The sequence below is a fragment of the Trachypithecus francoisi genome, unplaced genomic scaffold (genome assembly GCF_009764315.1).
Source record: "Trachypithecus francoisi isolate TF-2019V2 unplaced genomic scaffold, Tfra_2.0 Lachesis_group16, whole genome shotgun sequence".
NCBI classification, from domain to species: Eukaryota; Metazoa; Chordata; class Mammalia; order Primates; family Cercopithecidae; genus Trachypithecus; species Trachypithecus francoisi.
The window spans coordinates 88969613-88986516 of NW_022681461.1; the positions used below are offsets into that span (position 1 = coordinate 88969613).

Below are 16904 nucleotides of genomic sequence, written 5' to 3' on the forward strand. Positions count from 1 at the left end.
TCAGAATACTTGGAAATGTGGAGGACCACAAAACAGGGCTTTAGGAATAAACAAAAAAAATAAAATTGAGAGGTAATTAGGAGGTGGAAATAGCAGGAATTGGTTAATCGATTTGGATGAGGAGGTGGACTCTTAACGTTTCTAGCTTAGAAGTAAGGTAGAGAGTAATGACCCACAATGAGGTGGGATAAAGGCAGGTTTGCAAGAGAGGAAGAGGCCAATGCATTTTGGACACGGAGAGGTTGGAATGCTTACAGAACAGCCAGGTAGATATATTCACTAGGAAATTAGGTCTAAGCTGGTCATAGATTTGTTGCTCTTTGACTTATATGGGGTATTTGACATCCAGGGAGTAAAAAATAAGGTTACAGATGGACCTCTGTAGAAGGCTATCATTCAATAAATGGATAGAGGAAGACAAATCTATAAAAGGTTGAGGAAAAGGGACCAGAGAGATGGAAGAAAAAGAAGCAGAGTCATAGTGTGATATGAATAAAAGGAGGAAAGAATCATTTCCTTTGGACTAATGATTACATCTAGTTGTAGTTTTGCACAGAATAAAATAGACAAATTCAGGAGATACATTCAGAGAATAAGTAGCCTGGAAAAAATGGCTTACCCTTTTATTAAAGGAAAGAGGAAGGCAAACCATGGGCAGTTTGTTACTTTTCCTTCAACAGTGATGTTCAATAGAACTTTCTGTGATGATGAAAATGTTTTATATTACTGTAATGTCCACAATGTCCACATATGGCTCTGAGCACTTAAAATATGGCCAGGATGATGGAGGAACTAAAATTTTACTTTAAATTAAATGTGGCCACTGGCTACCATACTGGATAGCAGAGAATTCTAGACAAATAGCCATTTTCTTTCTCTGGCTTAGAAAACACAAAAGAAGAATGACATGCAGTTCTATCAATTCCATCATTTGTCTATCTTAAAAAGACGACAAAATATCAGCCTGTTTGTCCCGCTATTAATTATAAACATAATATTGAAGTGACAGCAAGGTTTAAAAAGCAAACAAAAATCTATATAGTCATGTGCCACTTAACAGTGTTTTAGTCAACAACGGACTGCATATATAAAAAAGGTTCTATAAGATTACAATGGAGCTGAGAAATTCCTATAGCCTAGTAATATCTTGATAACCCTGGGCTTGTATAGGCCGAGGCTAATGTGTGTGTTTTTGTCTTAGTTTTTAATTTAAAAAGTTTAAAAAGTAAAAGAGGCCAGATGCAGTGGCTCACACCTGCAGTCCCAATGCTTTGGGAGGCCAAGGTGGGCAGAATCACTTGAGCCCAGGAGTTTGAGACCAGCCTGGGCAACATGGTGAAACCCCATCTCTACAAAAAACATAAAAATTACCTGGGTGTGGCAGCATATGTCTATAGTCCCAGCTACTCAGGAGTCTGTGGTGGATCACTTGAGTCCAGGAGGTCAAGACTGCAACGAGCCAAGATCACACCACTGCACTCCAGCCCGGGTGACAGAATGAGACTGTGTCAAAAAAATAAAAAGAAATAAAAAGAAATGAAAACCTTTAATAAATTTAGTGTTGCCTAAGTGTACAGTGTTTATAAGTCTACAGTAGTGTACAGTAATGTCCTAGGCCTTCACATTCATTCACCATTCACTCACTGACTCATCCAGAGCAACTTCCAGTCCTGCAAGTTCCATTTATAGCAAATGACCTGTATAAGTATGCCATTTTTTGTTTTATATACCATATTTTTACTGTACCTTTCCTACGTTTAGATACACAAATACTTATCATTGTGTTAACGGTTGCCTATAGCATTCAGTACAGTAACATGCTGTACAGGTTTGTAGCCTGGGAGCAACAGGCTATAGCACATAGCCCAGTTGTGTGGTAGGCTCTACTGTCTAGGTTTGTGAGTCCACTCTACAATGTTTGCACAACAATGAAACTAACAATGCATTCCTCAGAACATACCCCTGTTGTTAGGCAATATATGACTGTATGCATTATGTACTTTCCATTACTAAACATTAACTTTTTTCAAATTATTATCACCAGGACCAACGACATTTAATTAATACTATAACCTACAAAAACCCTATACTAGATCTATATTCTTATTAACAGATGATAGATACACACACAGGTGTGTGTGTGTGTGTGTGTATAGTCATGTGTCACTTAACAACAGGGATACATTCCGAGAAATGTGTCATTAGGCAATGAAGTTATTGTGCAAACATTATTGAGTGGACTTGCAAACCTAGATGGCATAGCCTAGTACACACCTAGGCTATATGGTATAACCTATTGCTCCCAGGCTACAAACCTGTACAGCATGCTACTATACTGAATACTGTAGGCACTTTTAACACAATGGTAAGTACTGTATGTCTAAACATACCTAAGCACAGATAAGGTACAGAAAAATACAGTATTATAATCTTACAGGACATATGATTATGCAGTCCATTGTTAACCAAAACATTGTTATTGGCACAAGACTAAATATCAAAATCTTCCTTTAGGGATAGTTAACCTAAAATAAAATTAACTCATTTTATATGTAGCATTTCTTGAGTTGTGAAAAATATACACACCTATGTAATCATACCACAATCAAGATACAGACATTCCCATCATCCAAAAAAATTCCCTCATGTGGAGTACATAATATATGTAAAAGTAAAATGTACAAAAATAGTACAAAGAATGAGAGAGAAGCCAGAACTATACCAATGGAAGGTTCTTACACTATACATGAGGCAGTACAGTCATTTGAAAGCTGACTATGATAAAGATGGATATTGTAAACCTTATGGCAACCACTAAATTTTTTTTTTTTTTTTTGAGACAGAGTCTAGCTCCATCGTCCAGGTTGGAGTGCAGTGGCACGATCTTGGCTCACTGCAACCTCTGCCTCCCAGGTTCACACCATTGTCCTGCCTCAGCCTCCCGAGTAGCTGGGACTACAGGTACCCGCCACCACGCCCGGCTAATTCTTTGTATTTTCAATAGAGATGGGGTTTCACCGTGTTAGCCAGGATGGTCTCGATCTCCTGACCTCATGATCCACCTACCCTGGCCTCCCAAAGTGCTGGGATTACAGGCTTGAGCCACCGCGCCCGGCCTAAAAATTTTTTAAAAGGTATAATAATATGCCAGTAGTAAAGATAAAATATAGTAAGACAATACTTCAGCAAGCAGAAGTTAAAAAAAAAATTAAACAGGAAAACGGGGAAAAAAGGGCAGAGAAAACAGAAAACATCCAGCAAAATGGTAGATTTAAAGCCAATCATATCAATAATTATATTAACTGTTAAGTCACTGAAATAGCCCTATAAAACATTAGGGGCTGGTAGAGTGGATAAAAAAGCAAGACTTACTTATATACTACCTTCAAGAAACCCACTTTAAATATGAATGCATAGGTTAAAAGTAAAAAGACAGAAAAAGATGTACCATGCAAACACTATGACTATATAAATATCAGAATAAGGAATCTTATCAGGGATAAAGAGAGACATTACATAATGATTAAGGAGCTAATTCATCAAAAAGATAAAACAATCCTAAGCATAGGTGCACCAAACATCAGAGCTTCCAAACATACAAAATCTGATTGCTGAAAAAACTTATCCACAATTTCACAATTTCACAATTAACATTGGACACTTCAAAACCCCTTTCTCGTCAATAGATAGAACCAGTAGACCCCCCCACCAAAAAAAAAAACTCAGTAAGAATATAAAAGAGCTGGCCAAGTGTGGTGGCTCATACCTGTAATCCCAGCACTTTGGGAGGCCAAGGTGGGCAGATCACCTGAGGTCAGGAGTTCAAGACCAGTCTGGCCAACATGGTGAAACCCTACCTCTACTGAAAAATACAAAAAAACTCAGTTGGATGTGGTGGCTCATGCCTGTAATCCCAGTTACTCGGGAGGCTGAGGCAGAAGAATTGCTTGGACCCAGGCGGTAGACGTTGCAGTGAGCCAAAATCATGCACTCCAGCCTAAACAACAGAGTGACTCCATCTCAAAAAAAAAAAAAAGGAAAGAAAGAAAAAGAAAAAAGAATATAAAAGAGCTAAACACTATCAACCAAAGTGACCTAATGATTGACAGAACACTCCACTCCAAAGATAGCAGAATATACATTCTTTTCAAGAGCACATGTGATGTTCACCAAAATAAAATATATTCTTGAACTTAAAATGATATTCAAACAACTTAAAATAACTCATATTATAAAAAGTATATTCTGTGGACAGAACAAAATTAAATTAGATATCATTAACAGAAAGACATGTGGACAATCTTCATGCAAATTTAACAAGATACTTCTAAATAACCAAGGGTCAAAGAGAAAGGCTACCCCCAAAATTAGAAAAATATTTTAAATAAATGAAGACACAATATGTAAAATTTTGCTGGATGCAGTAAAAGTATTAGAGGAAGATTTATAGCATTACATGTTTCTGTTAGAAGAAAAGTGGTAAATCAATGATCTATTCTCCTACTTTGAGAATAAAAAGAGAGAAATTTATATCAAAAGTAAGCAGAAGAAAGGAAATAAAGGTGAGAACAGAAATCAATTCTGAAATGATGAAACAGATCAATAATGAAGTTTAAAAACAGGAGAGAAAAGAATCATGACACTAAAACTAGTTCTTTCAAACCATCAATAAAATTGATAAACTCCTAGAAAGATAGAAAAAAAAGAAGGCACAAATTATCATAATGCGATTGAAAAAGGGGCCATCAATACAGATCCTACAGACACTAAAAAGAGAACATGATAAAACAGTTATGCCAATAAGTTTGTAGCTTAGATGAAATGGATAAATTTATTGAAAGACACAAATGTCAAAGCTTACTCAAGAGGAAATAAATAACCCTCAAATATCCCAAATAGCTATTAGAGAATTTGAATTTACTGTTAAAAATCTTCACACAAAGAAAACCTGAAGCCCACGTTGCTTTGCTGGCAAATTCTACCAAACATTTATAGAAGAATCACTACTACTCTTACAGACTCTTCCAGAAAACAGAGGGAAGAGAACATTTCTGAACTCATTTTATGAGGCAAGCATTATGCTGATACCAAAACTATACAAAGACACTACATGAAAAGTATAGACCATATCCCTCATGAATATAAATGCAAAAATTCTTAACAAAACATTAGCAAATAAAATCCAACAATTAGTGAAAAGGATAAGACATAATAATCAGTTAAAGTTTATTCCAGGAATACAAGTATGGTTCAATATTCATTAAGTCAATAAATATAACTTACTACATCAACAGATTGAAGGAAATTAAATCACACAATCATATCAATAGGTGAAAAAAAGACAGCTGACAAAATAAAAAATCCATTTATGATAAAAAAAAAAACTCTCAGAATATTAGAATAAAAAGGGAAGTCCTTAACCTGATAAAGACCATCTGTGAAAAAACCCACATTAACATCATTATTCACAGCTAAAGAGTACTGTCTCCCTAAGACTGGGAACAGGACAAGAATGTCCATACTCAGCACTCCCACTCATTATCACAGTGGAGGTCCTAGTCAGTGCAATAAGGCTGATTTCAAGACTTACTATAAAGCTGTATTAGTCAAAATAGTGTAATTATTATCAAAAGGACAATCATATAGATCAATAGAACAGAATATGTAATCCAGAAATAAACCCATATATGGTAAACTGATTTTTTTTTTGAGACAGGGTCTTGCTCTGTCACCCAGGTTGGAGTACAGTGGCACAATCTTGGCTCACTGTAACCTCTGCCTCTTGGGTTCAAGCGATTCTTGTACCTCAGCCTCCCGAGTGGCTGGGATTACAGGCATGTGCCACCACGCCTGGCTAATATTTTTGTATTTTTGGCAGAGACAGGGTTTTGCCATGTTGGCTAGGCTGGTCTCAAACTCCTGACCTTAAGTGATCCACCTACCTCAGCCTCCTAAAGTTCTCGAATTACAGGTGTAAGCCACCACCTCTGGTCTAGTAAACTGATTTTCAACAAAGATGCTAAGGAAATTCTCCTGACTCAGCCTCCCAAATAAATGGGATTACAGGTACCCATCACCATGCCTGGCTAATTTTTGTATTTTTAGTAGGGATGGGGTTTCACCATGTTGGCCAGGCTGGTCTTGAACTCCTGACCTCGTGATAAGCCTGCCTCGGCCTCCCAAAGTGCTGAGATTACAGGCGTGAGCCACCGCGCCCGGCCTTTCATCCCCCTTTTAATGCACATATTATCACTAAAATCTACTTTAAAATATTTCAATAGTAAAGTTGCTAACACCTGGCCGTTGATATATTTTGATTTGGTTTTGGGGAAAGGCAGGGAACCACAGAAGATTGTGCCTGAGCCTCCTCTTACTTGTGTTCCCCAAGTTTAGTGCCACTGCTCACTCATTTTCCTGGGATAAGCCCCTTCTCCTGGGCCTCAGTCTCCTTATCTGTAAGATGAGCTAGGTCAGTATTAGTTCTCAATCTTCCCCCAAGGAATATAATACATAAAGATGGAAGGTGGATGTCTACAATTCCTTCACTTTTCACCACCTCCACGGCAGTTGCCCTAGTCCATGCCAGCAACATCTCTTTCCTGGAGCAGAGCAGCTGGTCTCTTAGCTGGTCTCTCTGCTTCTACTTCACCTCCTAGAATCTATTCTCCACATACCAGCCTGAGTGACCTTTTCATATAATATACACTATTATATCATGTCACTGAAAACCCTCTAATGCTTCCTTGGCTTACAGTTCTTACAGAACTATATAACTATATCTTACAGAATATAACTATATCTTACAGAACTGTAAGCCAAGTTCTTACAGAGCCAAAAATGGCCCTACATAACCTGCAACCCCCACTTCTCTGACTTCAGTTCTCTTCTCTTTATTTTCACTCACCCATCCTGGGCTTCATGCTTTTCCTTAAACAAGCCTGAGATGGCCTTACAACAGGGCTTTTGCACTTGCCATTCTCTCTACCAGGGACATACTGACTCCAGGGGTACATGTGGCTCACAGCCTCATCTCCTTCAGCTACAGTATTTGCTCAACTGTCACCGCCACAGTAAGGCCTTCTCTGGCCACCCTATTCAAAATCAAAACTGAGATGCCAGTTTTCCTGATTTTCTCCTTAGCACTTATCACCATCCAATATTCTTCTTCATTTCATGTTTTTGTCTTTCTCCCCAACTTGAATGCAAGCTCCATGAAAGCAAGGATTTGTATCTGTTTTGTTCACTGCCGAATCCCTAGTGCCTAGCCCACAAGAGCTCAATACAATACCTGTTGAAAGAATGAGTGAGAAATTCTCCATCTACCTAACACCACTCCTTTTCTCTCCTACTCACTAAAATACAGCACAACATACGTGAGCTATTAAAGGCATAACTCTGAATCCAATTTAAGTTACTAAAAAATTTTCTGCAAATATTAACAATTCTTATAAACTGAATGAGACAGCCAATCGCAACACCAAACTGTAGTTGAGAATCATCAAGCAGATTATTTCTGAGCCTGTCCACTCTGAGCCAGATTAGCCCCAGTCAGGGCCACAGCATGATTGCAAGGAGCCCCCACATCCTGACAAAGCAGCAGGCATGGCTTGAATATTAGTAAATGTCTCACACGTACCTATAGTCCTGTTTTTCAAAGAGTGTACAGACATTGCTGAGATCCACAAACACAAACTGATATTAAATTCACAACAGCTTTTGGTAGTTATATATTTAATTGACCAATGGATACTGCAAGTACAACTACTAGTGTATGAGGTTTCACAAAATTTTTCTAAAGCTACAAAAAATGGCCTCATACTTGAGGAGACTGAGAATCAACGCTTGCCCACATGGTTGCAATCTGTAAATTAAGTTCCCTCCCCCTGTCTGCCTATTTAAAGTACGCTGTCTTTCATGGAAGACTATAACTCTCTATTTGCAAACAACATTTTGAAGGGAAGGGGAATCCCTTGGAGTATAAGACTGTGGGTCTCAAAGCTGGTGAGAAGCAGTTAAATGCAGTAAAACCTGGAAGGCTAAATGTGATTGTATTCAAATGCACGACTTGCCAGTCTGATTTAAATTCCCACATTAGCAACATTGCTTTAGGCAGTGAACGAAAAAGAGAGTGTAAGCTTTAAAAAAATCATCATTATTTTCTAATCTATATCACTCTGCAAATGCTCTGAGTTTTGTTACTTGGCTCATGATGACTTTTTTTTGAAACTTTCGGAAGATGGCAATTATACTCTCAAGGTATGTAAGAATACTTTATTCTAACTATGAAAATAAAGTTTAATATCTCAGACATCATCCATTAGAAGCATAAAATAAAGCATATCATGGGAATTTCAACTATTAGTGTCCCAAAGGCAAACTTTTAGGCCAGAACAAATTAAGTTTGAAAGTTTTTCTAAAGTGGCTTCTTAACTTTTTAAAGTTGCCATTTTGATCTTTCAGCTCTCTTCCTCTTCCCCCCTCATTTCTGTTCTCTAAAAATACTGTGATAAATAAGTTTTGGAGAATTCACGTTATTGTTATTTTGTGAATCTAAGAACATTATGCAAGCCCAGGTGACCACAAGTGAGGCTATGTTGGGAGAAATGAAGTTGTCCATCTTCTGTTTTAGACCACGGCGTCTCAGGTGAAAATTCCCAAGAGCGTCCCTAGCCAATATGGTGGCTGCTTGAGCTGAACAAGACTCCTAAGCAGCACAGTAAAATAAAACTGGGTCTGGGGAATTATTAACTTACAGCACTTTTGATTTCAAAAACTGGCCAAAGTCAGCTAGCAAAGACCCTCAGTCAAGGAGAAACTGGCCATGACAGATTGCACTTGATCTTTACTTCCCTTCTCTCACTGTTTTTCTCCTCCCAGCCTCTCTGAATAAAAGCATCAAAAGTAGAGTTATATGTGTTTAGCACAATGCTTGGCAGTCAGCAGTTACTAAATAAAAAGATTTTCCTAGAAGCATGGTGTGAATGGGAAACAATCTGTAAATATATGCATTCAACGGTTAAGAGTGCAATGACACAAGCATTGGTATACTGAAGAAACATTTTGTACGGCATTAAATTTGAAATATCAGCATTTGCCCAGATCTTCTTACTTGCTTCATTAACACACTTACGAACTGGCAGGCTTGGTAAGAACGCCAGGGAATCTCCTCCAAGATTTCTTACCTAACTTGTAGGCAGAAAGTCACATACTGCTTTGGCAAGGGTCTAGGAGCAGCTTCCCTGCCACCACAATCCCACCATGTCCCTGGACCCTGCCTGGTTAGGAAAGCAGCGTGGGACAGTGGGCCCAGCTCTGAATGGGGAACTGGGGGAAGCACAGAATGCTACTGGGCACCTTATCACTATCTCCTCCAAACTCTTCAGTTTAAAATAAGGAAACTGAGGCCCAAGGGAATTGTTCCAGCTCTCACATACCTTTATGGCCAGAATCAAAAGAACCCAGTTTCTGGTTTCCAAACGAGGACTTTCTTTCAGACAGTTGCTCCTGATGGATGGAGTTGGCTTCTGAGAGTAAATTTGGACTTAGGAAACACTGACAGCAACCTTGAGGCATGTTTAATGACTAGCCCTTAAGTGGCATGAAACAGGGAACTGTCACGTTCTGATTTAAGAGTGTGGCACCCAAATCCAGAAAAACTGCTAACTGTTGCATTTAACATCGTTTTTTTTTTTTTTTTTTTTTTTGCAATGGAGTCTCGCTCTGTCACCAGGCTGGAGTCCAGAGGCTCAATCTCCGCTCACTGCAACCTCTGCCTCCCGGGTTCAGGTGATTCTCCTGCCTCAGCCTCCCGAGTAGCTGGGAGTATCTTTTGTATGCTTTCGTGCTTCCCTTTTTTTCTTCGCTTATACCCAATTAATCTCAAGTATCCAAGATGCTAATAATGCACATGAAGTGGGGTGGGAAGTTGGGGAAAGTGATGACAATCTTTAGGGAAACAAAATTTAAATAAGTTAAGTGGGCTAAAATAATTCTCACTCTACTTCAAAACCACATTTTGTAAATTCATAGCTTTTCTCTTTACTATACTTGAAAATGACCCAAGAAAGTCCTATTCTGAAGAATCTGGTTTTGGTGTATCCCAGATAAACGCCTTTTACCGTTGATTGATCCTCCCTGGCTCAGTCATTTGCGTGTTATCTGCTTCCTCTAGCTACTGGTGTCAAAGGCCTTTAGCTGAGCTAGTCTGACTTCCATCTTATGCTTTCTAAATTTCTTCTTGCTCAACTATTTCCAACTGTATTCATTTTCCTCACTACATTTTTCATGTCATGAATTTAAGTTGTCGAGTGGCACTAAATCTTAAAACAAATAAGAAGAATTATTAGGGTAAACTGAAAACACCAAGTAATCTCTCTTAGCTTCTTTTACTTAGAAGTTCAATTTTGAAGTATTTGGATATCTCTTTAGTGCATATACTTCCAATCACTAGCTGTCCTTCTTCTTGAAGACACTATTTTAGCAACAGCAGGACCTTCAAGTCCCATAATGTCTGTGCTGAAACACTGTAGGCACCATATAGGCTAACCCAAGCTCCTTATCTTACAAATCAACACACTCAGCCTCAGAGGGAAGATTTTTTCCTAAGATCTTTACCCAACAAAGGATTTCTCATCTTGCCACACTTTAAAATGCTCTTTTCTTCCTAATCATAGTCTGTTACCACCTCAATTACTCCTTCACCAACTAGTTTTTAAAGGAAAAAAGATGATTAATGCCCTCAGGTGATGGAAAGCTTCCTTAAGAGTTTTTTTCAGGGAGTTATCTTTTTTATTCTTGTGATTTCAAGTTCCAAATTATCCGTGCATTTTAACTGCATACCATGAATGTATGTAAGTAAGGGATTTCCATAAGTCTACATACTACAGGAAAAAACCCTGAGATAATAAAGTGGCTTAGTAAGGAGTTTGTGTCTTAATCCTAGTTCTGCTACTGATTACCCGTGACAAGTCACTTCAGGTCTCTTTTTTTCACAAGGAAGAAAGGTGGCAAGAGCCATGATTCTCAACTTTCCTTGGATTCACTGAAGGCTGAACTAAGGTCCAAATATCTAACGAAAACTGAGTTTGCTTACTCATGACAAAGCTGCACAGGCTAAAATGTCAAGCTTACTTTGAAGTCACACTGGGTAGCTTGCACTGATCAAGTTCCGATTGGCATATATACGTCTTCAACTAAAAACTGCAAAATTAATTACTTTTAGTTTGAAAGACAAAATTGTAAACATATTTGGCTTACAGGGAAATAATGACAAGAATGAAGCTTTCAAAAGTACAGAGCTGGGAGTGGAGGGAGGAAGAAGCAGGTTTGGCACAAAGAAACAACGGTTCACATAAATATAAAATTTCACCAATGAGCTCCTCTGAAAGTGTCCAGATGCAGAGCACTCTACGTCAAATCTCATTTCTCGAAACAGCACTTGACAAAGACAAATTAGGCACTCAGAGCTGGATTATAAGGTATTTTTTCTTTATATTCACATTAAGCATCCAACTAGATTATATTGCACAGACTTAAAGGAGGGGTTCTTCAAGGAGTTTAAAATCTGTTGATGCAAAATACAATAGTTCATTCAGTCATGTTCAACCTGTACACTTAAAAGGGCATTAGCAGGAGATTACATTTCATTTTCAATCCACAGAGACTGAAATCTGAAGGCACTGCCAACTGCCGCCTCACAGTCTCACAGTGTAACTACCAAAGAGGGAGGCTGTGTGCCACCAAACGACCCTGGATTGGGGCACAGGAGATGTGAGTTCTAATCCAGCTGGCCTCAGGGGCAATTCCCTATACCCCAGAACAGTACTTTGCACTGATGCTCAATGAATGTCAGCTGACTGGAAATGCAAAAGTATCCACCATGTGCCAATTCATATTATACAGGAAACATAAAGATCTTTGTGTCCCTGCCCTCAAAAAACTAAAATCCAATTATGTAAAACATGGACAGTTTGTTGGGAGGAAGAGAGTGAATACTGCTTGGCAATTATTATGAGGCAAAGGATATACAGTGGTTATCTTGAAAAAGCCTTGCAAAGTAAGCCAAATATTTCTATTTGACACACAGAAAACCAAGCTCTGAGAAAGCATGTAATTTGTTCAAGATCACACAATTTGTAAAATGAGAAGCCCAGATTTCAATTCAGGTCTGCAAAGTTCACATTATTTGCAGTATGCAACACACTCACACATATCAAGGCAGCCCAGGAAGAGATAGGGATTTGGGTCTAAGTTTTACTTCTCCTACTAAGCTGTTGCATATCTCCCTAGAGAGAACATTTCTCTGCATTTTTTTTCACCTGCACGATTGGAGAGCAGAGAGGTGTTGGTAGGAGGGTTCATGAACTGGATCTGTGGTTTTTTTGGTTTGGTTTGCTTGGGCGGTTATCAGAAATCTTTTGGGCCAGGACTCGTCCTAAAGTGGTTTTTTCCCTTCCCTGCTCTTAGAAATTATTTGAGAATGGTACCTTTAGCTATTAATGGAACTATATTATACCTCTCAAGTGAATGGGAGCAGAAAGATGCGCCGCTTCCAAGCTCCCTCCTAGCAAGCTGAGGCTGAGAGTGTGACCCTGCTGGGGGATGCTGCTGAAAGTTGAGACAACTTATTCACGGATCCATGTTTCCCTCCCAGCTGGGTGCTCTGCACCCACTGGGTGCTCCTGGTTTGAGAGAAATGGGGATGTGTGCCCTGCATTACTTGAGCGCCCTGCCTGGGGCTCGTCTCCAGATTACAGAGACCTTTAAGAGAAGTTCGCGGTGTAAAATACTTGGGTTCAAATAGGGGAGCGCGGACATCCGTCGCTGGGGGCGACGGCTGCGGCCTGTCGCTCCGGTAGCGGGAACCATTTCCTGGTCCGCATCTCCCGCCCGCGTCCACACCCCGTTGCTGCATTTCCCCCACGGCACAGAGCTTTAGAGACAGCAGGAGGCTCCCTCCGACTCCCGCGTGAACGCCCGGCCCGGCCCGGAGCAGGGTCCCTTCCGAGATTTAAAACACAACGCTCTGGAACTCCAACTCCCCCGGCACCCAGCCCGGTTCCCAGGCGTCGTGGCCGGGGCAATCCCCTGCGGCTGCAGGGAAGAGGCCCCGAGCCTGTTGGAGCCTCTGGCCCCGGCCGCGGTCCCACCGGTGACCCAGGTGCGCCGCGCCCGCCCGAAATCTCGTCCGACGTCGCCCGGCACCTGTCGCGCCCGGAGCCCGCAGGAGCTGCGCTCACCTCGTTCCGGGGGCCCACGGCCCGTCCCCGCGCCTCTGGGCCCAGCTCCCGCTTCCGTCTCCGCCAAGGGCCCCGCCGCGGCCGCCGCCCACTTTCGGTTTCCCCGCACCGCTGGAGCCGCCCCGCGGCTCGGGAATCACCTCAAGCCCCCGCCCCGCCCTGCTCGGCCCCGCCCCGCTTCGCCCCGCCCCGCTTCGAGGGCAGCCTGGCCTCAGCTCTGCGCACGCGCGGACGCCTCGGTCGCGTCGGCCCACGCCGGCGTCCGCGCGTGGGAAAGGAAACCGACGCCGCCTAGCGGTTTCTGCGCGTGCCCACGCACCGGCCGGTGGCGGAAGACGCCTGCGGGGCGGGTGCGGAAGCGCCTCCTGGTGGACAACGCAGGTACGCGCTGGCCGAGCGAGCCGGGACCCAGCAGGGGGCGTGGGCGGCTCCTCCTATGGGGCTCACCCTCCTTCCAAACAGTTCAACTCCTGCACATTATTTTCTTCCACATCTGGGGCAGTTACTTTTTATTGCCCTAGACACACACTCTATCCGCCCATATCCTTCAGGCCTTTCTCAAGCATCACCCTTTCAATGACGGTGGGCACAGTCTCTTAACATGTCAACCTCCTTCCTTGACTTTCCCTATCCCCATTCTCAGCCTTATTTCTCCTTAGCACCTATCTAGCACACTATATGTATTTTACTTAGGCTTTTATTGTCTGCTGTCCTTCTGAAATTAAAGCTCTGTGAGCACAAGGATTTTTGTTTGGTTCCTTAACCTATTCCCAGAGCCTAGAATAGTGCCTAGCACACGATCAGCGATAAATATCTGTCAAATTTATTCATTCATTCTAAAGTCATTGAACACCTAATAAGTGAATACTTATTTCTTCTGCACATTAACTCCACCAACACTTATTGGGCATCTGCTTTGCATTCCTTCAGCCAACATTGAACGCTTCTCTGCACCATCGGATGTGCATTTACTGGGAACCTGCTGTTTATTCAACCGGTATTTTATTACAGCTTGACTGCATTGTATAAGACATACAATAAACTGAACGTTTAAAATGTACAGTTTGATAAATTTGTATATATATATCTCACTGTGAGACCATCACTGCAATCAAAATCATGAACATATCCATCACCCAAAAAAGTTTTACTGTGACCCTTTGTAATTCTTATATCTTGTCCCTCCCTGTCCCTTGCCCCCTCAACTGCTCACCTGCTTTCTGTTGCTATAGATTAGCTTGCTTTTTCTAGAGTTATATATACAACTTTTATATATGGAATGGTATGTACTATCCTTTTTGGGGGCTGCCTGGCTTCTTTTGTTTAACAAATTATGTTCATCCATGTTGTTACATGTATCAATAGTTCATGTCTTTCTATTGCTGATTGGTATTGTAGGGATGTACCAAACCTACCACGCAACCCAGCAATTCCATTCCTGGGTATTTACCTAGGAGAAATGAAAGCATATGTCCACACAAAAACCTGTACAAGAATGCTTGTGGTAGTTTTGTTGGCCGTAGCCCCAAATGGAAAAAACACAAACATCCATCAGAAGGTGAATGGACAATCAACTAATACATATTGAACAACTGCTGTTAAATAACAAATTTTCGTGGATAAGCCTGTGCTTATAGAGCTTTTGAGTCAGTGAAAAGATGCAGTAGGCAATAAAAAGATAAATTAGAAGTAAATCTGGAAAACCTGATATCCAGCGCTCAGACACTGGATGTTTCCTCAAAGGCAGTGGGGAATTGTTTAAGGTTTTTGAACAGGGTTCTTCTTTGAACACTGTTCTCTTTTGTATTCCAGATCTGGTCCCTGACTAAGTTTGCCTAAATGTTTCTCTCTGGAATTTCTCTGCATCTCCTCTGCTCTACTTCAGTCTATTTCAGATGTCTTTCTCTGTTCTCTCCCCTCCAGTCTACTCCAAACATTGCAGTGGATTTTTAATAGACTTTGCTATGGTCTGAATGTTTGTGTTCCAACAATATTCATGTTGAAACCTAATCCCCATTCCTGCAGTGTTGACAAGTCATGATGGCTTCGTTCTTGTGAATAGAATTAGTGCCCTTAGGGGCTTAAGGGAGCCTTCTGCCCCTTCCACTGTATGAGGATTCAGCAAGAAGATGCCATCTTTGAAGAGGAGAGCAAGTCCTCACAACATGCCAAGTCTGCTGGCACCTTGATCTTAGACTTCCAAGCCTCCAGAACTGTAAGAAATAAATTTCTATTATTTATAAATTATCCAGTCTAAGATATTTTGTTATAGCAGCAGGAATGGGCCAAGACAGACCTAAAAGACAGGCACCCCAATTTGGTCTCTGCAGTGCTCACAACATCCTGTGGCTCCATATTTTAGAAGGGAAAGATGTAAAAAGCAGCTGCCAAAGGAAAGAGTGCTGGTAGTAGCAGGAAATTAAAAAAAAAAAATTTTGGAGTCTAATATGTAGAATAAATCATAAAATAATGTAGTTGAACCCAAGTTTGAGATCCTTTATCCTTGCAAAGATGTTCCGTGTTTAGACTGTCCTATATGTAAAGAAAAATGAAGCTGTGCAGGTAGTTTTTTTAAAACCAGCTTTATTGATAGTTGACATATAATACCTATTTAAATGTACAGTTTGATGAGTTTTGACCAATGTCTTGAATTGTGTATCTACCACCACAATCAATATATGGGATTAGTTCTTAATTCCAAAACTTCTCCTGTGCCCCTTTACAGTTAATTCTTTCCCCCACCTTTATCCCCTAGCAGCTACTAATCTGAGTTTTGTCATCATAGGTTTGCCTTTTCTAGCATATCATATAAATGGAATCATACAGGATGTAATCTTTTGTGTCTGACTTCATCACTTAGCGTAACACTTTTGAAAGTTATCTATGTTGTTGCACATAGCGGTAGTTGGTTCCTTTTTAGTGCTGAATAGTAAGCCATTGCATGGCTTTATCACAGTTTGTTTATTCATTCACATTTCATGCACATTTATGTTGTTTCCAGTTTGGGCTATTATAAATAAAGTTGTAATAACAACCACATGCAGGTCTTTGTGTGGTGATGTGGTTTTTTGGCATAAAGACTTAAGAATAGAACATCTGATTGTGGGATAGGTATACACTTAACTTTTTAAGAAACTGTCAAACTGTTTTCTAATGTGGCTGCACCATTTTGTACTCCCACTTTTACTCCCTCCTTGGTAATGTATAAGACTTCCAGTTGCTCTAAATCTTCTCCAATACTTGGTATTGCCTGTCTTTCTAATTTTAGCCATTCCAGTGGATGTATATGGACAGCATGCTGAGCTTTCAATTTGCATTTCCCCAGAACTAATGATGTTGAGCATCTCTTCATGTGTTTATTGGCCCTTCATATGTGTTCTTGGGTAAAGTGTCTGTTCTGCAGGTAGATTTTTTGTCCAAGACATCAGGAGGTTCTCAGAAGTGCCTGGGTATCTGCCAGAGCAAGGGCAGGTTAGGACGTTGTGGTTTTTTTGTCTTAGTGAAGTGGTCCAAGGCCCAGGGAGTTCAAGAATTCACCCCATACCCTGGATATAATTGTATTTCAGGAGAATTAAGAGATATCAGAGATGGCACAGACTGGTTACTCTGTAGGCACAATGGTTCTTACCCTTTTGTAGGGAAGTCAGAATAGATGAAAGCAAATTT

General features: G+C 40.6%; 2 protein-coding genes across 3 annotated transcripts in view; one reads left to right on the forward strand and one right to left on the reverse strand.

Annotated features, from left to right (window-relative positions):
- Positions 1-13452, reverse strand: part of TDRD7 (tudor domain containing 7) — an 81935-nt gene extending 68483 nt beyond the window's left edge. Inside the window, exon 1 of one of the 2 annotated variants that reach the window (XM_033238034.1) lies at positions 13239-13452. The gene's annotated coding sequence lies outside the window, so the exon portion shown is untranslated. The remainder of the gene's footprint in view (positions 1-13238) is intronic. The other variant, XM_033238035.1, reaches the window with a different exon arrangement.
- LOC117099273 (translation initiation factor IF-2-like) lies at positions 11834-16239 on the forward strand. Its single transcript, XM_033238718.1, has 4 exons — positions 11834-11869; positions 12803-12853; positions 12938-13619; positions 15264-16239. The coding sequence occupies exons 1-4, from the start codon at positions 11834-11836 to the stop codon at positions 15350-15352; spliced, it is 858 nt and encodes a 285-aa protein (XP_033094609.1). The 3' UTR covers positions 15353-16239.
- The last annotated feature ends 665 nt before the right edge of the window (positions 16240-16904 follow it).